At 59.8% G+C, this 23,927-nt stretch overlaps 1 protein-coding gene across 5 annotated transcripts in view; it reads right to left on the bottom strand.

The window, feature by feature from the left end:
• Positions 1–12,827, bottom strand: part of ZNF185 (zinc finger protein 185 with LIM domain) — a 72,373-nt gene extending 59,546 nt beyond the window's left edge. For all 5 annotated transcript variants that reach the window (XM_071569227.1, XM_071569228.1, XM_071569230.1 and 2 more), the window contains exons 1-2: positions 12,693–12,827; positions 448–524 (exon numbers count right to left, since the gene is read on the bottom strand). In XM_071569227.1, the coding sequence (XP_071425328.1) occupies positions 448–472 (25 nt within the window). In that variant the 5' untranslated portion in view covers positions 473–524; positions 12,693–12,827. The remainder of the gene's footprint in view (positions 1–447; positions 525–12,692) is intronic.
• Positions 12,828–23,927: the final 11,100 nt, after the last annotated feature.

The following is a 23,927-nucleotide window of genomic DNA, read 5'->3' as shown; positions in this document are numbered from 1 at the left end:
GGGAATAACAACCTAATTTTAGATTCTCCAGAACAGGGTTGGGCCTTTCCTGCCTGAGGAATCCAGAATCCAGGAGATGGTTCTGGCAAGGGAAGGCTGAGGAGCTGCAAGAGGTGGGAGGTTGGACTTGATGATCTCAGAGGTCTCTTCCAACCCAGTTCATTCTATGATTAATATGGAATTTATTGCCAAATTAATGCCATTTTGGAGCTTCAGGCTGGAGCAGGTCCCAGACAAGGAGTCACAGACCCACAGGATCATTAAGGTTGGAAAAGACCTTTAAGATCCTCAAGCCCAACCGCCCCCAGAACCACCATGGACACCACTAACCATGTCCCCAAGTGCCACATCCACAGGTTCCCTGAGCACCTGCAGGGACGGGGACTCCACCCCTGCTGAGGGAGCAGAGCAGGGACAACAAAGCAGAGCCAGGAGAGGGGGAGTTACCTTTGGTGACCCCCAGGGACATCATGGTCACAGCAGCACCTTCGCCCCTGCAGCCTCTGCCCGGAGCCAACACAGCCCTGGAAGGGAAGGGAAAGGGGTGAGCAAAATGCCAGCTCTGAGATGGAAAACATTGCAGGGCTCTGCAGGGCACAGGGGCACAGCCAGAGGGCACAGGCAGAGGGGCACAGCCAGAGGGGCACAGGCAGAGGGCACAGGCAGAGGGGCACAGGCAGAGGGCACAGGCAGAGGGGCACAGGCAGAGGGGCACAGGCAGTGTCACAGCCAGAGGGGCACAGGCAGAGGGGCACAGGCAGAGTGTGGCACAGCCAGTGTCACAGCCAGAGGGGCACAGCCAGTGTCACAGCCAGAGGGGCACAGGCAGTGTCACAGCCAGAGGGGCACAGGCAGAGGGGCACAGGCAGAGGGCACAGGCAGAGGGGCACAGCCAGAGGGGCACAGCCAGTGTCACAGCCAGAGGGCACAGCCAGAGGGGCACAGCCAGAGGGGCACAGGCACAGTGTGACACAGCCAGAGGGCACAGGCAGAGGGGCACAGGCACAGTGTGACACAGCCAGAGGGCACAGGCAGAGGGGCACAGCCAGAGGGGCACAGCCAGAGGGGCACAGGCACAGTGTGACACAGCCAGTGTCACAGCCAGAGGGGCACAGCCAGAGGGGCACAGCCAGAGGGGCACAGGCACAGTGTGACACAGCCAGTGTCACAGCCAGAGGGGCACAGCCAGAGCGTGGCACAAGCAGAGTGGCTCAGCCAGAGTGTGGCACAGCCAATGTCACAGCCACAGGGGCACAGCCAGAGTGTCACAGCCACAGCCAGAGTGTCACAGACACAATGTCACAGCCAGAGTGGCACAGACAGAGTGTGGCATAGACAGAGGGGCACAGCCAGAGGGGCACAGGCAATGTCACAGCCAGAGTGGGGCACAGCCAGAGTGGGACACAGACAGAGTGACATTGCCTGAGTGGCAGAGTGGCACAGCTACAGCCAGAGTGGCATAGACAGAGTGGCACAGCCAGAGGGGCACACGCAATGTCACAGGCAATGTCACAGCCAGAGTGGGGCACAGCCAGAGTGGCACAGCCAGGGTGTGGCACAGAGTGGCACAGCCACAGACAGAGTGGCATAGACAGAGTGGCACAGGCAATGTCACAGCCAGAGTGACACAGCCAGAGGGACACAGCCAGGGTGGCACAGCCAATGTCACAGTCACAGGGGCACAGCCAGAGGAGCACAGCCAGAGTGGCACAGCCACAGTGTGGCACAGCCACAGTCAGAGTGGCACAGCCACAATGTCACAGCCAGAGTGTGGCACAGGCAATGTCACAGCCAGAGTGGCACAGCCACAGTGTGGCACAGCCAATGTCGCAGCCACAGGGGCACAGCCACAGACAGAGTGGCACAGACAGAGGGGCACAGCCAGAGGGGCACAGCCAGAGTGTAGCATGGCCAGAGTGTGGCACGGCCAGAGTGTGGCACGGCCACAGCCAGAGTGTCACAGTCACAATGGCACAGCCAAGTGACCAGGGAGGAGGAGCTCCTGGATGTGCCACCTCGGGGTCACTCCGAGCTGAGGAGGGGGCAGAGCACTCCTTGTTTGGTGCTGCAGCTGAATCAGAAACAACCACAAACTAAAGGTCAGGGAGGAGTTGGTTGGTTCAGACTCTGCCACGACCAATTTACTTCTTTTTTTTCCCCCAACAAATGAATAAAAGAAAGGAAACCCCCCAAAGGTGGCCCAGAATTTTGAGATGAGCAGGACCCAGGTTTGTCAGAAAAGGTTCTTGTCCTTTTTCCCTCTCCCATTTTTTCATGGAAGCTGCAGGATGGGGCCTTATTTCAGGAGAGAAGAATCAGTCCCAGAATCCCAGATGGTCTGGGTTGGGAGGGACCTCAAAGCCCACCCTGTTCCACAGGGACACCTCCCACCTCTTGCAGGTCCTCAGCCTTCCCTTGCCAGAACCATCTCCTGGATTGTGGATTCCTCAGGCAGGAAAGGCCCAACCCTCTTCTGGAGAATCTAAAATTAGGTTGTTATTCCCTGCAGTTTTCCTGGGAATCCACACACCCAGCAGGGATTCCAGGTGCTGATCTCATGGCATTGCCTCCTGGCAGAGCCTCCTCCCTCAGCCTGTCCCAGCCAGAGCTCTCCTGGCCTCTGAGATCATGACCAAGCTCTGCCAGCCCCCCAAGGCTCCTGCTCCTCCTCAAACATTCCCAGACATCCAGCAGCTTCCAGCAGGAGCAGCGAGGCCACAACCAGCCCAGCCCTGCCCATCCTGCCCACACAGAGGGAACAGATCTGCTCTTTGGAGAGAAGGGGAAACTCATCACAATATCCATGAAGAGCCTCTAAAGAGAATCAGAGAATCATAGAATGGATTGGGTTGGAAGAGACCTCTGAGATCATCAAGTTCAACCCTTGATCCAACCCTACTGTGATCACCAGCCCAGGGCACGGAGTGCCCTGGGCTGGTGATCACAGTGGGGTTGGATCAAGACATGGTTGGATCAAGACATGGTTGGATCAAGATATGGTGATCACAGTGGGGTTGGATCAAGATGTGGTTGGATCAAGACATGGTTGGATCAAGACATGGTTGGATCAAGACATGGTGTATTCTCACTCAGTGCCACATCCATAGAATGACAGAATCATGGAATGGATTGGGTTGGAAAAGACCTCTGAGATCATCAAGTCCAACCCTTGGTCCAACTCCAGTCCCTTTACCAGATCATGGCACTCAGTGCCACGGCCAAGCTCAGCTGAAAAACCTCCAGGGATGGGGAATCCACCCCCTCTCTGGGCATCCCTGAGCACTCTCTGCAAAGGATTTCTTTCTTGGAGCCTTTCCTGCTGATGTTGGAGCCACCAGGATTTCCTGTAATGCAGCAAATTTGGGGTAAAAAGACCCCCCAGTCCCTGGGGCTGCACTTTGAGAGGCCTCAGGGCCCATTCCCTGCAGCACCTGAGGGGGCACATTCAGGCACAGCTCCATCAGTGCCAGTCCCTGGGAGTGCCCAAGGCCAAGCTGGAGCAACATGGGACAGTGGGAGGTGACCCTGCCCATGGCACTGGATGAGCTTTGAGGTCCTTCCAGCCCCAACCAGTGTGGGAGTCCCTCATTCTCCTCATTAGCTGCTGCTTATGAAGTTCATTCCCATTCCAGAACGAAGCTGAGGGAAGTGGAGGGTGAGGAGCAGAGGGAAAGAACCACCCAAAAAGTTTCCCACATTCCAGGGGCAGGGATGGGCTCCATGTGCCCTGGAATGGAGGCATCTGGAAGCTGCAGCTCATCCAGAGGGGATTATCCCACCCAGGAACACCAGAGCTTTGGGAACACACAGGAAAGATTCTGGGGAAGGGCTGGAGCGAGAGGAGCAACAGCTCTATTGGCTCAACAGAAACTTTGCTCCTCCCTCACACCGAGGGGTGGGAAACCTCAGAGGGTGGCACTGGCACCGGGATAAACCCTGCCCAAGCCTCTCCCTCTGGCACTGCCCACCCTGTCCCGCCCACCCCACGCTGGGAGGGACTGCAGCAAACACTGTCCTGCTCCCCTGGGGCTCCTGCTGGGACAAACTGGGTCTGTGGTGCCCCTGGGAGTGGCCTTGGGCAACTGGCACCTGCTTTTTCCAGCTCTGATCCCGCTGGGCAGTGCCAGCCTGGATGCTCCAGGGCAGGGCTGGATGGGGATCCTGAGCATTGGGAGCCACCAGGACACACCTGGAAGGGGATCCTGAGCATTGGGAGCCACCAGGACATACCTGGATGGGGATCCTGAGCATTGGGAGCCACCAGGACACACCTGGAAGGGGATCCTGAGCATTGGGAGCCACCAGGACACACCTGGATGAGGATCCTGAGCATTGGGAGCCACCAGGACACACCTGGATGGGGATCCTGAGCATTGGGAGCCACCAGGACACACCTGGATGGGGATCCTGAGCATTGGGAGCCACCAGGACACACCTGGATGGGGATCCTGAGCATTGGGAGTCACCAGGACACACCTGGATGGGGATCCTGAGCAGAAGGAACCACCAGGACACACCTGGATGGGGATCCTGAGCAGAGGGGACCATCAGGACACACCTGGATGGGGATCCTGAGCAGAGGGGACCACAAGGACACACCTGGAAGGGGATCCTGAGCATTGGGAGCCACCAGGACACACCTGGATGGGGATCCTGAGCAGAAGGAACCACCAGGACACATCTGGGTGGGGATCCTGAGCATTGGGAGCCACCAGGACACACCTGGATGGGGATCCTGAGCATTGGGAGCCACCAGGACACACCTGGATGGGGATCCTGAGCATTGGGAGCCACCAGGACACACCTGGATGGGGATCCTGAGCATTGGGAGCCACCAGGACACACCTGGATGGGGATCCTGAGCATTGGGAGCCACCAGGACACACCTGGATGGGGATCCTGAGCATTGGGAGCCACCAGGACACACCTGGATGGGGATCCTGAGCATTGGGAGCCACCAGGACACACCCTGGGGTGAATGGATACAACCAGTTCCCAGCTTTGGAGACCACCCTCCGGGATATGACCCCGGGATGTCCCAGGCAACAGGAGATCCACAACAATGGGTGATTCCCACTGACAAAGCTGCTGCCTGAACCCCGGCTAATTAGCCCCAAATCCCTGTTTTCAGAGCCACGGAGCACACCGAGACCCTCGACACCCCTCGAGGGTTGAGGGCACCTCTGGGAGCCCCCGAACGGCTTTGCTGAGCCACAAATAAATCCCTTTGGAATCCAGCCGGGAATTGCGGCGGGAAATACTCCCCCTCCCGTGAAGGGAAGCAATTCCAAGCTCTTTAACAAGGAAAAAGGGGCCGAACCTTTGTTTAGATGTTAATCTCGAGGGTACCCTGCGGGCAGGGAGCCAGCTGGGCTCTCCCTCCGGTGCCCTCCGAGGGGTCCCTGTTCAAAACTCTCAGAGTTTTAAGACAGCTTGGAACGCCATAAACTCCCCTCTTTCCATTGTTAGAGAGTGATCCCTATGGATCAGAGCCCGCGGGCTGAGCAAGGCAGTGCCCACAGCCGTGCCCACGGGGTGGGGAGCTCTGTCTGTGCCCGCTCAGCCCCCGCCCTGCCAAGGCACAGCCAGACCAACACTCTCTGCTAATGAACTCCTCGAGCGCCTGAAATCGGCAGCTCAGCGCTGTTTGCCAGTGCAGGAAACTTAAAGATGTAATTCCCTCGGCAAGAGCTGAAACGCTGCTCTTTCCAAGCCGACCGAGCTGCTCTTTCCAAGCTGCCCGAGCTGCTCTTTCAAACCCGACCGAGCTGCTCTTTCCAAGCCGACCGAGCTGCTCTTTCAAAGGCGACCGAGCTGCTCTTTCCAAGCTGCCCGAGCTGCTCTTTCCAAGCCGACCGAGCTGCTCTGTCCAAACTGCCCGAGCTGCTCTTCCCGAGCTGCCCGAGCTGTTCTGTCCGAGCTGCCCGAGCTGTTCTGTCCAAGCTGCCCGAGCTGTTCTGTCCAAACTGCCCGAGCTGTTCTGCCCGAGCTGCTCTGTCCAAACTGCCCGAGCTGTTCTGTCCAAACTGCCCGAGCTGTTCTGCCCGAGCTGTTCTGTCCAAGCTGCCCGAGCTGCTCTGTCCAAGCTGCCCGAGCTGTTCTGTCCAAGCTGCCCGAGCTGTTCTGTCCGAGCTGCCCGAGCTGTTCTTCCCAAACTGCCCGAGCTGTTCTTCCCAAGCTGCCCGAGCTGTTCTGTCCAAACTGCCCGAGCTGTTCTGTCCAAGCTGCCCGAGCTGTTCTGTCCAAACTGCCCGAGCTGCTCTGTCCAAACTGTCCGAGCTGCTCTGTCCGAGCTGCCCAAGCTGTTCTGTCCAAGCTGCCCGAGCTGTTCTGTCCAAACTGCCCGAGCTGCTCTGTCCAAACTGTCCGAGCTGCTCTGTCCGAGCTGCCCAAGCTGTTCTGTCCAAGCTGCCCGAGCTGCTCTTCCCAAGCTGCCCGAGCTGTTCTGCCCGAGCTGCCCGAGCTGCTCTGTCCAAACTGCCCGAGCTGCTCTGTCCGAGCTGCCCGAGCTGTTCTGCCCGAGCTGCCCGAGCTGTTCTGTCCAAACTGCCCGAGCTGCTCTTCCCGAGCTGCCCGGAGCTCCCTTCCCCGCCCAGAGGGAACCCCCTGAGCTCTCCTGCTTTTCTCGGCTCGGCCGCGGCTGCCCCGCGTTAATAACGGGGTTCTCAGCCTGCCCTTGTCAGCACTTTGTGTGGCACTCGAGGCCCCTGTGCCCAGTGCCCACCTGGCCCTCTGTGGGGCTCGGGCATGAGGTGGATCTGACGTAGGGTGCAGCTCTGAGGGCTGAAGGGATGCCCCGGGAAGGGAAGCAGAGCTGCTTTGATCCCTTAAATTCAGCTTTCCACGGGGTGCTTTTGGCTCCGGGGGTGCCCACGGGGCAGGGGCAGCCAGAGCTCACGTGCAGCACCCCGTGCCCAGCGTTCCCGGGCTCAGGGGGCATGTCCTGTTGATGTCCCAGTTCCAGGCTCACCAGTCCATGCTGGTCCCTGGGAGAGGAACTGCTCCATCAGCCCTTCCCCTTGGGACAGGAACCCCCGGGTGATCCCCGTGCTGCCGGCCCTGGCCATGCAGGGGTGACCCCAAAGGTCTCCTCTAACCTCGAGTGTGTGAACCAGGAATTAAACTGGCGGTGCCTCATTAACAGCTGTCATTAATAGCTGTCAAACTGTGTCCTCACCAGCGTTATTCCCTCAGCCCCAAACCCACGTGCTGCCACTTGTGCAACCACCTCACAGCGATCCCGGGTCACCCCCGGGGATGCAGGTCCTGCCCAGCACAGCCCCGGGGGCTCCTGGAGGCTCAGCCCACCCTTTCTGCTCCACTCCACGTGCTCCTCCTGCTCCTGCCTCCCAGCACTAAACTCATTTCCCCACCAGGAACTCCCGTGCCAATGGAGGGCTTGGCCAGCAAACAGCACCGAGGGCATTCAGGTGGAAAAATATCCTGCTCTCAGGATAATTGGTGCCCAGTCTGACCTTCACAGGCCTCCAATTAAAATGTATTTAGAGCTTGCAAAAGGTCTGAACCTTCTTCCTTCCTCTGACCCTCCTGAAGCCAAAGGTCTGAACCTTCTTCCTTTGACCCTCCTGGAGCCAAAGGTCTGAACCTTCTTCCTTCCTCTGACCCTCCTGAAGCCAAAGGTCTGAACCTTCTTCCTTTGACCCTCCTGGAGCCAAAGGTCTGAACCTTCTTCCTTCCTCTGACCCTCCTGAAGCCAAAGGTCTGAACCTTCTTCCTCTGACCCCCCTGAAGCCAAAGGTCTGAACCTTCTTCCTTCCTCTGACCCTCCTGAAGCCAAAGGTCTGAACCTTCTTCCTTCCTCTGACCCTCCTGAAGCCAAAGGTCTGAACCTTCTTCCTTCCTCTGACCCCCCTGAAGTCTGCTGGGAGTTCTGTCCTCCAGCCCCAAATCTGTGGTGAAAGGTGGGCACTCACTCTGAGCCCAGCTGGCAAGGGGAGCCAGGGAGGGAGGGTTTTGCCCCATGTGCCACCTGCAGCCCCCAGAGCTGCCCCAGCAGGTGGTTCTCCAGCTGCAGGGGGGCTGAGCCAGGGCCCGGCACTGCCCACCAGGGGCTGGGCACTCCTCAGGTTTCCTTGCAGCAACCAGAGCACACAATGCCAACTTTGTGCCTCCTGTCCTTTGGTGTCACCTGAGCTGCTGGCACGGGGCAGCACTGGGTGGGCACAGACCCTGCCAGGGCCACGTTAACCCCTGCAATCCTCCTCGGCCAAAGGCAGGAGCAGCACCTTGTGCCCTTTTCCAGCCAACACTCCTAAAAGGAGGTTTATTGGATCTCTGATTCCAAGGGCAGCAGGGAAGGGTGGACATTCCTCTCCAACTGAATGAGTGGCAGGAGGAATCACCCCCAGGCTTCTCTGGGAACCCACAACCTGAGGATGTCTCTGCTGTGTTTGGAGAGGCAGGTTGTGAGGAGCCTCTGGAGTGCAGCCCCACAGCCTGGGGGTGCTCCAGGACTTGGGATGAGCCTCAGGGGCAAATAATGTCCCAATGTTGGCTCAGCATTAGGAGCAGGTAATGAGTGTGGGCTTTCAAATGGAGATGAACTCAGGCACGACCTCCTCTGAGTGGGGAAGGCTCTTGGAGCCAAACCTCAGGTGATGGGTGGCCACAGGGACAGCTGATGGGTCCTCTCTGCTGCCCAGAGGAGCTGTGGCTGCCCCATCCCCGGAGGTGTCCAAGGCCAGGTTGGGCAGGGCTTGGAGCAGCCTGGGCTGGTGGGAGGTTTGGTTCAAACTTGGCTGTAACAACACCAAGGTCAGGGGTTCAATCCCCTCTGTGGGCCATTGACTGAAGAGTTGGACTCGATGGTCCTTGTTGTCCCTTCCAGCTCAGAATAGTCTGGGATTCTGTGATTCTGTGAAGGTGTCCCTGCCCATGGGATGAGCTTGGAGGCCCCTTCCCACCCAAACCATTCCAGATTCCATGAGTTTGGACAATCTCAGCTGCTCTGAAGGCCCAGCCTTTCCCTCCTGCCTCCCCTTTTCCCACGCAGTGACCATTTAACCCTGACCCTATTCCAGACATGCTGGGGGATATTTGAGAAGCACCAGGAGATCTCTAAAAAGTCAAGCTATGAACAGTCAGGAATTCAGTCATTAAAACAGTCCAGGAAACCTTCAATCAGCCCCTCTAGGCCTGTGCACCCCCCAGCTGGTGGCCGCCTGTTGGGCACACACGGAGGGGCTCCAAGGAGGAGCTGGGCTGGGAGGAGGGTCTTGCCCTCAGGAGCCACAGCTGGAGGTGCTGGAGGAGTTGGGTGTGGAGAGTCTGGTTGGTGACCCCACTGCAGGTGGCATTTTGTGCCTCTGCCACAGCTCGTCAGTGTCATTACTCCACTAATTAAGTCATCAAACTGCACCCACCTTGGGTGGCCAACACGACCCTGAACATGAACCACAGGAGCACAAGGACATGCAATCCCTGAGGCTGGCAAAGCCCTCCCAGCCCATGGAGCCCACCCTGTGCCCGATGCCCACCTTGGCAAAGCCCTCCCAGCCCATGGAGCCCACCCTGTGCCCGATGCCCACCTTGGCCAAGCCCTGCCAGCCCATGGAGCCCACCCTGTGCCCAATGCCCACCTTGGCAAAGCCCTCCCAGCCCATGGAGCCCACCCTGTGCCTGATGCCCACCTTGGCAAAGCCCTCCCAGCCCATGGAGCCCACCCTGTGCCTGATGCCCACCTTGGCAAAACTCTCCCAGCCCATGGAGCCCACCCTGTGCCTGATGCCCACCTTGGCAAAACTCTCCCAGCCCATGGAGCCCACCCTGTCCCCGATGCCCACCTTGTCCCCCAGCCCAGAGCACTCAGTGCCACAGCCAGTCCTGCCTTGGGCACCTCCAGGGCTGGGCACTCCAACCCTCACTGGGCAGCCCCTGCCAGTGCCTTCCCCCCCTTTCCAGGCAGGAATTCCTCCTGAAGTCCAACCTGCCCTTGCCCTGGCACAGCCTGAGGCTGTGCCCTCTGCCCCGTGTTGTGGGGGCAGTGGGGTCTGGGGGGCCGTGCAGGAGCTCTGAAGAGCCCCAGCCTGGCACCACATTCCCTTGGGATCTTTGTCCCCCCCCGGGGGACAGTGAATTCCTTTTCTTCCCTAAAGATCAGGAAAAGAGATGAAATCCCCATCCCCAGGAGCAACACAGACACAACAGACTCGTCTCAGCCCCACTAAGACAAGACAAAGAGCTGCAAATGCACAATTAATTCCCTTGAATTCCCTGACAACCACATTTCCCACAAAGAATCGCAATTTAAACCACCCGATGGAGCTGGCAAAGCCCTGCCATAAACTTGGGCAAAGGTGCCCATGCCAAGGGGTGCCCTGGGCCCTGCTGAGCTGGGGGCTATTCCAGCCTCTGAGCAGGACCCTCCCCATCACAAAACTTCACTCCTGTTCCCTGCCTAAAATTCCTAAATTCTTTTCACCACGCTGGGTGTGCAGTCCCACTGCTTTAATTAAAGGCATGAATTCCTAATTGCTCAGCTAATTGCTGTGTCTGAAAAGGGAGGGCCGTGCAGGACCTTCCCTGCACCCACACCCGTTTGACCTCCCTCAAGCCCCGAGGTCTGAGGAGGAAAGGAAAAAAGGAAGGGTAAGTTAAGTGTGTTTTGTGCCAGAGGTGGAGCTTTGTGTTTGTGTCACCCACCCCCTGAACCTGCAGGGCATCACATCCTGCCAAGAAAACACCACATTCTGGGGGGAATAAAAAAGCCATTCCCAGAAATCCAGACTTCCACTTAAAACCTGAGGAATTTGGGAAGAAATTCCATGCTTTGTCCTTGGCTGGGTGAATAAACTAAACTCTCCCGAGGACACGGTGCTGGTGAAGCTGATGCGGGAGGACATCCCTGTTTCCCACCTGCCCGGGGAGGTCCATCCCCTCCCATCAGGGGCTGTCCTGGGGCTTTTCCAGCACTGCCGTGGGACACACGGGGGTGCAGGGGGAGGTTTCTCTCCCTCCCCCGCCGCGAGCAGAGGGTGGGGACAGGGAAGCGGAGGTGACATTGCCCAGGCTTGGAGCCAGGATGAGGCAAGGACAGAGGGAGGTGCTGGGTCTCCTCTGTGCCACCTCTGCCCCTCCTCAGCGCGGGGCTGGTTTCGGAGTGATTCAGAGAGAAACAAACCCAGGCAGAGCCGGAGAGAGGAAAACCCTCCCTGTGTCCCGCAGGAGTCCTGGAAAAGCGGGGCTGGAGGGGCACGAAGTGCTGAGCCCACCACGAGCCTCTCCCAGGGCTCACAGGGTCCACTTTGCCCCGTGCTGTGCCCACACCCAGCCCCTTCCCTGCTCCACTTTGCCCCGTGCTGTGCCCGCTGTGCCCACACCCAGCCCCTTCCCTGCTCCAGTTTGCCCCGTGCTGTGCCCACAGCCAGCCCTTTCCCGCTCCAGTTTGCCCCGCGCTGTGCCCGCTGTGCCCACACCCAGCCCCTTCCCTGCTCCAGTTTGTCCCGTGCTGTGCCCGCTGTGCCCACACCGAGCCCCTTCCCTGCTCCAGTTTGCCCCGTGCTGTGCCCGCTGTGCCCACACCCAGCCCCTTCCCTGAGTGCCCCGCGGAAATCCCGAGGGGAACGCGGGTCTGGGCGAGCTGTGGGGCGATGTGCGGGGAGGGAATTTGGGGTGCCCGCGGCCAAACCTGCCCTCCTCATCCTGCCCAGGGGCACCAACACCATCCCACAGGACTCCAGCACCGCCAAAGGAGCTTCACCTGCTCGCGGGCGAGGAGGAGGAGGAGGAGGAGGAGGAGGAGGAGGAGGCGAGGGCGGGGGTTGCCGGCGTCCCTCGGAGCCTCCTCGGCAGCCGCAGGTGGAAAGCCCGGCCCTGCCCTCCCTCCCGTCCCCGCACTGCCCCTGCCAGGCTCCTGCCCTCCCTCCCGTCCCCGCACTGCCCCTGCCAGGCTCCTGCCCTCCCTCCCGTCCCCGCACTGCCCCTGCCAGGCTCCTGCCCTCCCTCCCGTCCCCGCACTGCCCCTGCCAGGCTCCTGCCCTCCCTCCCGTCCCCGCAGATGCCCCTGCCAGGCTCCTGCCCTCCCTCCCGTCCCCGCAGGTACCCCTGCCAGGCTCCTGCCCGGCCCTGCCCTCCCTCCCGTCCCCGCACTGCCCCTGCCAGGCTCCTGCCCGGCCCTGCCCTCCCTCCCGTCCCTGCACTGCCCCTGCCAGGCTCCTGGCAGGCTCCTGCCCTCCCTCCCGTCCCCGCAGATGCCCCTGCCAGGCTCCTGGCAGGCTCCTGCCCTCCCTCCCGTCCCCGCAGGTGCCCCTGCCAGGCTCCTGCCCTCCCTCCTTCCCCGCAGGTGCCCTTGCCAGGCTCCTGCCAGGCTCCTGCCCTCCCTCCCGTCCCCGCAGGTGCCCCTGCCCGGCCCTGCCCTCCCTCCCGTCCCCGCAGATGCCCCTGCCAGGCTCCTGCCCTCCCTCCCGTCCCCGCAGATGCCCCTGCCAGGCTCCTGCCCTCCCTCCCGTCCCCGCAGATGCCCCTGCCAGGTTCCTGCCCTCCCTCCCGTCCCCGCAGGTGCCCCTGCCAGGCTCCTGCCAGGCTCCTGCCCTCCCTCTCGTCCCCGCAGGTGCCCCTGCCAGGCTCCTGCCCTCCCTCCCATCCCCGCAGATGCCCCTGCCAGGCCCCTGCCAGTCTCCTGCCCTCCCTCCCGTCCCCGCAGGTGCTCCTGCCAGGCTCCTGCCCGGCCCTACCTGCGGATGCCCCCAGCTGTTCCTGTCCCCACAGCTGGACGCGCAGCTCTCCAGGGCGGTTCTGCTCCCCCGTGGGCTCCCGGCTGGCAGCGCGGGCGGCTGTGGGCACAGCTGAGCCCTCACCTGAGCCCTCCTCACCTGCCGAGGGCCGGCTCCGGGAAGCCAAGCCTTGTTTTGAGGAGGAGACTTGGGTGTGTTTTGCGCTTCGGGGGAATCAAACAGGTTTCTCCGTTCGGTCGGCACGGCCTCTCCTCTGCATTCCTGGCATTCTCCGGCTAATGCCACCTTCCCCAGCGCTGGGGGCTGGTGGGGCAGCAGGGAGAAGCCCCCCAGCTCTCATGCCACCCGATTCCCACTCAGGATAAGCAGTGCCAGGCAGGCTGGTCCCCCAGGAAGGGAGAGCAGGGACCCCCGTGCCACTCAGGTACCCGCTGTCCAGCAGTGGTGCCCAGGCAGGACCAGGGACTGGACTGGGGCTCTAATTAGCCCTCACCAGTGATTGTCTAGGTCTAACTCATTAATGAGGTCCACAGGGGTGATTATCACAGAGGAAATTGCCAGGCATCCTCCTCTTCCTCCCTTTATTTCCCTTTCTAATTGCTCTGCTCACCACAAGGTCCCCGAGGCCCAGCTTTGGTGACTGTGGGCACAGCCAGAGCTTTGGGCACACTCTGTGCCCATTCCCAAGGACTGGCAGGTGAGGACTGAATTTAGAGCCCTCCTAGGGAGTCAGAGCTTCAGCCTGGAACTGTCACAGGATGGTGAGAATCACAGAACCTTGGAATGGTTTGGGTTGGAGGGACCTTAAAGCTCATCCTCTTCCATCCCTGCCATGGGCAGGGACACCTCCCACCAGCCCAGGGTGCTCCAAGCCCTGTCCAGCCTGGCCTTGGACACTCCCAGGGATGGGGCAGCCACAGCTTCTCTGGGCACCTGTGCCAGGGCCTGCCCACCCTCCCAGCCAGGAATTCCTTCCCAATATCCCATCTATCCCTGCCCTCACTGGGAAGCCATTCCCTGTGTCCTGTCCCTCCATTCCTTGTCCCCAGTCCCTCCTCAGCTCTCCTGGAGCCCCTTTAGGCCCTGGAAGGGTCTCTCAGGTGTCCCTGGAGCCTTCCCTTCTCCAGGTGACCCCCCAGCTCTCCCAGCCTGGCTCCAAAGGAGCTCCAGCCCTGGAGCATCTCCAGGGCCTCCTCTGGACCTGCCCTAAAAGCAGCAGGTGAAGTCCCAACCCAGCCCCCACCAGGACTTAAAGTCAAACTCCCCGAGCTGAGCCAAGCCGGGCCGCGCCAGGCTGTGCCAGGGTTTTCATAGAATCATAGAATGGATTGGGTTGGAAAAGCCCTCTGAGATCATCAAGTCCAACCCTTGATCCAACCCCACTGTGATCACCAGCCCAGGGCACGGAGTGCCCTGGGCTGGTGATCACAGTGGGGTTGGATCAAGACGTGGTTGGATCAAGACATGGTGGATCTCACTCAGTGCCACATTCATAGAATCACAGAATCATGGAATGGATTGGGTTGGAAAAGACCTCCGAGATCATCAAGTCCAACCCTTGGTCCAACTCCAGTCCCTTTCCCAGATCATGGCACTCAGTGCCACAGCCAAGCTCAGTTGAAAAACCTCCAGGGATGGGGAATCCACCCCCTCTCTGGGCAGCCCATTCCAATCCCTGAGCACTCTCTCTGCAAAGAATTTCTTTCTGATCTCCAACTTCAATTTCCCCTGGCAGAGCTTGAGCCCATCGTGCCCCCTTGTCCTATTGCTGAGTGCCTGGGAGAAGAGACCAACCCCCAGCTGGCCAGAACTTCCCTTCAGGCAGTTCCAGACAGTGCTGAGGTCACCTCTGAGCCTCCTCTTCTCCAGCCTGAACACCCCCAGCGCCACAGCCGCGATGCCACCAGGGGGTTTGGGACATTATCGCGATACTGCGGCCTCGGATCTGCCTCGCTGAGCCCTCAGGCAGCAGCACCATCCCCAGCATCCCCACCATCCCCATCCCCACCATCCCATCCCCACCATCCCTGCCATCCCCACCATCCCCACCATCCCATCCCCACCATCCCCATCCCCACCATTCCCACTACCCCCACCATCCCCGCCATCCCCACCATCCCCATCCCCACCACCTCCACCACCCCCACCATCCCCATCCCCACCATCCCCACCATCCCCACCATCCCCACCATCCCCACCATCCCCATCCCCACTATCCCCACCACCCCCACCATCCCCATCCCCACCATCCCCGCCATCCCCCCCATCACCCCCATCCCCACCATCCCCACCATCCCCACCATCCCCACCATCCCCACCATCCCCATCCCCACCATCCCCACCATCCCCACCATCCCATCCCCACCATCCCCACCATCCCCACCATCCCCATCCCCACCATCCCCATCCCCACCATCCCCACCATCCCCACCATGCCCCCCATCCCCACCATCCCCACCATCCCCACCATCCCCACCATCCCCACCATCCCCACCACCCCCACCATCCCCATCCCTGCCCATCCCCACCATCCCCACCATCCCCATCCCTGCCCATCCCCACCATCCCCACCATCCCCATCACCCCCATCCCCACCATCCCCACCATCCCCACCATCCCCACCATCCCCATCCCCACCATCCCCACCATCCCCACCATCCCCACCATCCCCACCATCCCATCCCCACCATCCCATCCCCACCATCCCTGCCATCCCCACCATCCCCACCATCCCCATCATCCCCACCATCCCCACCATCCCCATCCCCACCATCCCCACCATCCCCACCATCCCCACCATCCCCTCCATCCCCACCATCCCATCCCCACCATCCCCACCATCCCCACCATCCCTGCCATGCCCATCCCCATCCCCACCATCCCCACCATCCCCACCATCCCCATCCCCACCACCCCCACCATCCCCACCATCCCCACCATCCCCATCCCCACCAGGCTGGGCTGAGCTCCAGCGATCCCAGCGCAGATAAGCGGGAGAGAAGGCGGAATATTGGGAACCCCACCCTGAGAGCTCCGGGAGGGCACCGGGGTGGGTGCCCAGCTCGGGGAGCTCCAGAGGGCTGGTGTGGGCTGTTCAAACACTGCCCAGCCCCTGCCCTGGCCGAGCAGCCTCCGCAGGGCTCCAGCTGACAGGGCAGCTTTATTTTCGGTCATCCCTGACTCATCCCAGCGTTTGCTGAAGGTTTGTCCATGTTCTCTCCTGAAACAGGAGTGACTAATCAGCTGGCCTGGCCAGCCCTGCAGGTACAAGAGCTCCTCAAACATGCAGAAGGACACTCAGAGTCCAGGGACTGTCTTTTTAACAGACTGTTCCACAAGGATTGTTCAAAACCTGAGGACAAATAATAAAAAGGCACCTGTTTTGAGCACCTGAGTATTAAACACTGGAAGAAAAGGATGAGGAGATGCCAAACCAACACACCCAGGAGGTGCTCTAAGAGATGCATCCCCCAGTGTGGCCAGCAGGGCAGGGGAGATTCTGCCCCCTCTGCCCCCCTCAGGGGGCACCTGCAGAGCTGCCCCAGCCCTGGGGAACAACAGCACAAGGACGTGGAGCTGCTGGAGAGGCCAGAGGGGGCACCAGGATGGGCAGAGGATGGAGCAGCTCTGCTGGGAGGAAAGGCTGGCACAGCTGGCATTGTCCAGCCTGGAGAGGAGAAGCTTTGGGGTGACCCAACTGGGGCCTTCCAGGACCTGAAGCATGACAAGATAGATGGGAGAGACTATTTACAAGGACCTGGAGTGGCAGGACAAGAGGAATGGCTTTCCACTGCCAGAGGGCAGGGGTAGATGGGATACTGGGAGGGAATTCTACCCTGGGAGGGTGGGCAGGCCCTGGCACAGGTGCCCAGAGAAGCTGTGGCTGCCCCATCCCTGGGAGTGTCCAAGGCCAGGTTGGACAGGGCTTGGAGCAGCCTGGGCTGGTGGGAGGCTGGAACTGGATGGGCTTTCAGGTCCCTCCCAATCCAAACCAGTCTGGGGTTCTCTGATTTGTGCACTGCAATCCTGGGGTCCCTCCAGAGCTGAGGGTCCCTCCCAAGGCTCCTCCAAGGACATCACTCTGCCATGGCACCAGCCTGTCCCTGCAGTGGGACCTGGCACTGACCCAGCAGCTCCACTGGGGTCCCTCCCACCTGTTCTGAAGCGGTGCCACCCTCCCCATCAGGGCAGGTCCTCACCAAGGGCAGCACCATGTCCCCAGTCACAGCACCCCCAGCACCAGGGCTGCCAAACCCCACCTTCTGAGGGAAGGGGGAGCAGGAAGACTCTTCCAGCCACGCCTGTGGCTGAACAGGAGCAGAGAAGGGGGGGCTCCAACATCAGGGACCTCTCGGTGTGGGGGTTCCCCAAATAACAGCCAGAAAGAGAGAAAGCACCTTGGAAAGTCTGGGGGTCTCCAGAACTGTCTTCCAGGCCTGGTGGAACATGGAATGGGACCTTCAATCTCTCTCACATGGATTAGGACAACAGCAGAGGGGCAGAGATCAGACCCCATGGAATATGAATTAATGTTATAGATGTTCAATTACAATCATGAACACCAGAGCTCCATCTTTTATTTCCCACTAAGGCAAGAGAGGAACACACTTTTTTTCCTTTTTCTTTTTCCTCCTCTGGAAAAGGCTTTTCATCCCCTTGGTTGAGTTCAGCAGCCCTGGCCAGCCCTGCAGGCAGCTCAGCCTGAGCTGGGAGCTCACACCCAGCTCACAAAGCACCTCCAGCAGCTCCAGCAGGGAGGGACAACCCACCCCAAAGCAGCTGGTGTGGATTATCCCACACCACTCCGTGCCCTGGGCTGGTGATCACAGTAGGGTTGGATCAAGACGTGGTTGGATCAAGACATGGTGATCACAGTAGGGTTGGATCAAGACATGGTTGGATCAAGACATGGTTGGATCAAGACATGGTGGATTCTCACTCAGTGCCACATCCATAGAATGACAGAATCATGGAATGGATTGGGTTGGAAAAGACCTCCGAGATCATCAAGTCCAACCCTTGGTCCAACTCCAGTCCCTTTACCAGATCATGGCACTCAGTGCCACGGCCAAGCTCAGCTGAAAAACCTCCAGGGATGGGGAATCCACCCCCTCTCTGGGCAGCCCATTCCAATCCCTGAGCACTCTCTCTGCAAAGAATTTCTTTCTGTTGTCCAACCCAAACCTTCTCTGGCAGAGCTCGAGCTGTGCCCTCTTGTTCTCCTGGGAGAAGAGACCAACCCCCAGCTGGGTACAAGATCCTGTCAGGGAGTTGTGGGGAGTGGGAAAGTTTAAGTGTTTTAGTAACAAGTACAAGCTGCTCTCGGAGGGAGGGCAGGAATGACTTGGTGGAAACCCCTTCCCATAGAAGTGCCTGTTGGGTCTCCAGAGCTGAGCAGGTTCCTGGTAGCCAAGCCTGTTCCTGAAGGGGTTGGGGCTGCCCCTCTGACCCAGCAGGGTCACACAACCTGGTTTACCCCCCTCTCCCTGGGCAGGGGCACCCTGTGCTACTCAGGGCACTTTTGTTTCTGCTTTGAAGTTGTTTTTCTGACCTAAATGCTGTGAGTCCTTTCAATCTTCTCCTCTCAGGCAATCTCCCCACCCTTGAGAAGTTTCTGTGGCTGCAGCTTCCTCATGTGATGTCATTCCACCTGTCACTGATGCCAATCCTTCTGTGATGCCATTCCCAGCTCTCCCGGATGCCAATCCTTGTGTGATGCCATTCCCACCTCTCATGGATGCCAATCCTTGTGTGATGCCATTCCCACCTCTCATGGATGCCAATCCTTGTGTGATGCCATTCCCACCTCTCATGGATGCCAATCCTTGTGTGATGCCATTCCCACCTCTCATGGATGCCAATCCTTGTGTGATGCCATTCCCAGCTCTCCCTGATGCCAACTGATCTGCTTTGCAGGGCACAGAGGGTACCAGGGAGGCACAGAGAGTACCAGGGAGGCACAGAGGGCACCAGGGAGGCACAGAGAGTACCAGGGAGGCACAGAGGGTACCAGGGAGGCACTGAGGGCACCAGGGAGGCACTGAGGGCACCAGGGAGGCACAGAGAGTACCAGGGAGGCACAGAGGGCACCAGGGAGGCACAGAGAGTACCAGGGAGGCACAGAGAGTACCAGGGAGGCACTGAGGGCACCAGGGAGGCACAGAGGGTACCAGGGAGGCACAGAGAGTACCAGGGAGGCACAGAGGGTACCAGGGAGGCACTGAGGGCACCAGGGAGGCACAGAGAGTACCAGGGAGGCACAGAGGGCACCAGGGAGGCACTGAGGGCACCAGGGAGGCACAGAGAGTACCAGGGAGGCACAGAGGGCACCAGAGAGGCACTGAGGGCACCAGGGAGGCACTGAGGGTACCAAAGGGGCACTGAGGGCACCAGGGAGGCACAGAGAGTACCAGGGAGGCACTGAGGGCACCAGGGAGGCAGAGGAGCAGCAGGGTAACAAGGCCCAAGCAGTGCCAGCCCTGGGACATCTCCCCAGGACCGGGGTGTTGGTGCTTTCCTTGTAGAGGCCATCCCAGGGGAATCCATTGCCTGGTAAATCAGGCTTGAATTTACCTCCAGCTTTTCCAGACAGTGATGGTTTTCCCTGGAACTGGAGGCCAAGGCTCCTTCCTGCTGCTCCTCCCCTGCTCAGGAGTGTGTGTGTGTCCCTGGAGAAGGTTGTGCTGGTGCAACAGGACATTCCTCCTGCCCTGGGCTGGGTTCCTTGGCACACCTGCCTGGCAGCTTTGCCAGCCCCTCTTGGATCTGCTCAGGGCCGATTTCTAAAGGGCATTTTGTGTTGTGGAGCTCAGCACAGGCAGGGTCTGCTCCAGAGCTGTGCAGGTGCCCTGGGCTGTGCCCAGGTGGGGCTGGTGCTGCCAGGGACACCGAGTTTGGTGCCTTTCTCCCAAAGCCTCATGGACTTCTCAGTATTTAACTCACACCCTCTGCATGTTGAATGTCTCCCTCACATAAATCTGGGGCCTTTATCCCCAATCCTCTTGCAGAAGGTGGGGAGATGATGATGCTCCTGCTCTGATTGTCTCTGATTGCCTTTCCCTCCAACCTTCCTGGTCTCCTTTCAGCCCCCTCTCTGGGGTGACCTGTCCTGCTGTTCCAGCAGCCCCATGGCTGCTCTTCCAGGTGTCCCTGGTGTTCCAGCTGTCCCTGCTGTCCCTGCTGTTCCAGGTGTCCCTGCTGTTCCAGCTGTCCCTGGTGTTCCAGCTGTCCCTGCTGTCCCTGCTGTTCCAGGTGTCCCTGCTGTTCCAGCTGTCCCTGCTGTTCCAGCTGTCCCTGGTGTCCCTGGTGTTCCAGGTGTCCCTGCTGTTCCAGGTGTCCCTGGTGTCCCTGCTGTTCCAGGTGTCCCTGCTGTTCCAGCTGTCCCTGGTGTTCCAGCTGTCCCTGCTGTCCCTGCTGTTCCAGGTGTCCCTGCTGTTCCAGGTGTCCCTGGTGTTCCAGGTGTCCCTGCTCTTCCAGGTGTTCCTGGTGTTCCAGGTGTCCTTGGTGTTCCAGGTGTCCCAGGTGTTCCTGGTGTTCCAGGTGTCCCAGGTGTCCCTGGTGTTCCAGGTGTCCCTGGTCTACTTGGTGTCCCTGGTGTCCTTGGTGTTCCAGGTGTCCCTGCTGTTCCAGGTGTCCCTGGTGTCCCTGCTGTTCCAGGTGTCCCTGCTGTTCCAGCTGTCCCTGGTGTTCCTGCTGTTCCAGGTGTCCCTGCTCTTCCAGGTGTTCTTGGTGTTCCAGGTGTTCCTGGTGTTCCAGATGTCCCTGGTGTCCCTGGTGTTCCAGGTGTCCCTGGTGTTCCAGCTGTCCCTGGTGTCCTTGGTGTTCCAGGTGTCCCAGGTGTCCCTGGTGTTCCAGGTGTCCCTGGTGTTCCAGCTGTCCCTGGTGTCCCTGGTGTCCCTGGTGTCCTTGGTGTTCCAGCTGTCCCTGATGTCCCTGGTGTCCTTGGTGTTCCAGGGCAAGGATTGAACTTCATGACCTCAGAGGTCTTTTCCAACCCAATCCATTCTATGATTCTATTCTATGTTTTTGGGGTGGTTTTTTTTCAGTATTTCCCAGCCAGGAAAGATTCCCCAAGGCCAGTGCAGAGCTCTGAGCTGCCCTGGCACATCTCCTGCCTCTGAGCCCTGGCACATCTCCTGCCTCTGAGCCCTGGCACTGCAGTGGGTGACCCGGCAGAGCTGGGGCTTTGCAGAGGTGACACGGACACCAAGCAGCGCTGGCAGGAGCAGGAGGCTGTAAAACCACTACACCCATTTGTTACGAGGGAGCCCAACTGGTTTTTCCCGAGGTGTCACTGCCAGGCGGTGCCAGAGTGGCAGAGCTCACCTTCCTCATGGCAGGGAAGGTCCATCCCTGCTTATCCCAGGAGGGAACACCTCAGTCATAGAATCACAGAATCAGGGAATCAGCTGGATTGGAAGAGACCTCTGAGATCATCAACTCCAACCCTTGGTCCAACCCCACTGTGATCACCAGATCATGGCACTCAGTGCCACATCCAGTCCCATCTTAGAAACCTCCAGGGATGGGGAATCCACCCCCTCTCTGGGCAGCCCATTCCAATGCCTGAGCACTCTCTCTGCAAAGAATTTCTTTCTGCTCTCCAACTTCAATTTCCCCTGGCAGAGCTTGAGCCCATCGTGCCCCCTTGTCCTATTGCTGAGTGCCTGGGAGAAGAGACCAACCCCCACCTGGCCAGAACTTCCCTTCAGGCAGTTCCAGACAGTGCTGAGGTCACCTCTGAGCCTCCTCTTCTCCAGCCTGAACACCCCCAGCTCCCTCAGCCTCTCCCCATAGGGCTTGTGCTCCAGTCCCTTCTCCAGCCTCGTTGCTCTTCTCAGTTGGGTTGGAAGAGACCTCTGAGATCATCAAATCCAACCCTTGATCCAACCCCACTGTGATCACCAGCCCAGGGCACAGAGTGGGGCACAGAGTGGGGCACAGAGTGGGGCACTCTGTGCCCTGGGCTGGTGATCACAGTGGGGTTGGATCAAGACATGTTGGATTCTCTGTCCCTGGAGGTGTTTCAGAGGACACTCAGTGCCACATCCAGTCCCTTCTCCAGCCTCGTTGCTCTTCTCTGGCCCCGCTCCAGCCCCTCAATCTCTTTCCTGACCTGAGGGGCCCAGAACTGAACACAACACTCCAGGTGTGGCCTCCCCAGTGCTGAGTCCAGGGGAAGGGTCACTGCCCTGGGCCTGCTGCCACCCCATTGCTGAGCCAGGCCAGGATGCCATTGGCCTTCTTGCCCACCTGGGCACACTCTGCTGGCTCATCTTCAGCCTCCTGTCAATCCAACCCCCAGGTCCCTTTGCCCCTGTCCCTCTCCAGCCACTCTGTGCCCACCCTGTGCTGCTGCAGGGGGTTGGTGTGGCCAAAGGGCAGGACCTGCACTTGGCCTTGGTGAACCTCATCCCGTTGGAATCAGCCCATCCCTCCAGCCTGTGCAGGTCCCTCTGCAGAGCCCTCCTGCCCTCCAGCCTGTCCTGGTCCCTCTCCAGGTCCCTCCTGCCCTCCAGCCTGTGCAGGTCCCTCTGCAGAGCCCTCCTGCCCTCCAGCCTGTGCAGGTCCCTCTGCAGGTCCCTCCTGCCCTCCAGCCTGTGCAGGTCCCTCTGCAGAGCCCTCCTGCCCTCCAGCACCTCAACACTCCCTCCCAACTTGGTGTCTTCTGCCAACTTGCCAACTTGGACTCAATCCCCTCACCTAAATCATGACTAAAGGTGTTGAACAGGACTGTGCCAATCCGCATGGACACACCTGCACAGAAGCACAGGAGCAGTAGCAGGCACAGAGTGGGCTGTCAGCAAGCCCAGGGCACAGGGGAGGGCTGGCCAGGTGCCATCCCCAGCCAGAGCACCACCCGTGCCAGGGGGAGTGGCCGCCCCTCCGCCGGGCGCTGTGGCAAGAGGGGAGATGCTGATTCGCGTCCCATCCCCAGCTCAGCAGTTTCCTCCGGGCTCCGGGGCAAACAAGCTGCTTTCCCTCCCCCTGAGAAGGCTCAGGTTGCCCCACCCTCACCCCCGTGGGCCTGGCACCTTCCCGGGGCTTGCACAAGGCTCAGTGAAACTCGGGAGGAATCCTGTGGGTGCAGAGCCCAGCCCGCTCCTGCCGGGTGGGTGGGCACAGCCCAGTGCCCGCCGCTGCCCCCGGAATGGGCACACTGGGAGCTGCAGAGCCAAGGGGCACCGCCCTCCCACGGCTTCCCAAGAAGCTGTTGGAACACTGGGATGTGCCCCAGAACCCTGTGATTCCATCCAGGCAGGATGCAAACCTTATCCTGCACCCAAACCTCACGGAATCCTGGAATGGTTTGGGTTGGGAGGGACCTGCCACCAGCCCAGGGTGCTCCAAGCCCTGTCCAGCCTGGCCTTGGGCACCTCCTGCATGCCCAGCCCAGCTGGATGCAGCTCCCCCCGGGGCTCTGGGCCTTTCTGTGCTCACTGCACATGCCAGAGCTTTTCTGACCAGATTTTCCATCAGTTTTCCCTCTTTCCTGTCTCCAGTGCCACCCCCAAGCCACCCTTTTTCCTTTCTGGAGGTGTGTGTGGACAGGAGCTCCCCCCACCCTCCAGGGGCAGGACTGGAAGGAATTCCTTGGTTTGTACAACCCTCCTGAGCTCGTTGCCTTTGCAATCCCTCTGTAAAAGGGGTTCTTGGTTGCCTTCACTCCACCCAGAGAAGTCCTTTTATTCCTCCCTCCCTTTCTCTTCTCCAGGATAAGCAACAGATCTCTCCTTGATCTCTCCCACTGCCACAACCAGTCTCAGGTCAGCAAAATGAGGAGCTGCAGCCAGAAAAAGCCAGGAGAGCTGAGTGAGAGAGATGAGAAGAGTGACAAGAGTGCTCCAGGGAACTCTTTGAAGGCTTGAGGAGCTCCTGCTGAGTGTTGCTGACAAGGACAGATTGCACCTGACCTTGGCCCTGGAGATCTGGGAGGAAAACTGGATAATGGCACTTTCCCTTCCCAGCCTCCTGCTGGCCTGGCACACACACGATGCAGGATGGGAATCCAAGAGTGGTTTGGGTTGGGAGGACCTTAAAGCCCACCCAGTGCCAGAGACTGCTCTCCTGGGATCAGCCACTGGCTCCAGACAGCTCAGCCCGGATTTATTGGGGTGTCAGGGGGTGAAATGACCCCAAGTCGATCATAAAACTCAGTGGGGTGTCCTGAAGGGTTGAAAAGTCAATGTTTGTGTGGGAGCTCTTGGCTTGGAACAGCCCATGGCATGAAGTTGT

The sequence above is a fragment of the Pithys albifrons genome, chromosome 14 (assembly GCF_047495875.1).
Source record: "Pithys albifrons albifrons isolate INPA30051 chromosome 14, PitAlb_v1, whole genome shotgun sequence".
Taxonomy (NCBI): Eukaryota; Metazoa; Chordata; class Aves; order Passeriformes; family Thamnophilidae; genus Pithys; species Pithys albifrons.
This window is presented reverse-complemented; position numbering and strand designations above follow the sequence as displayed.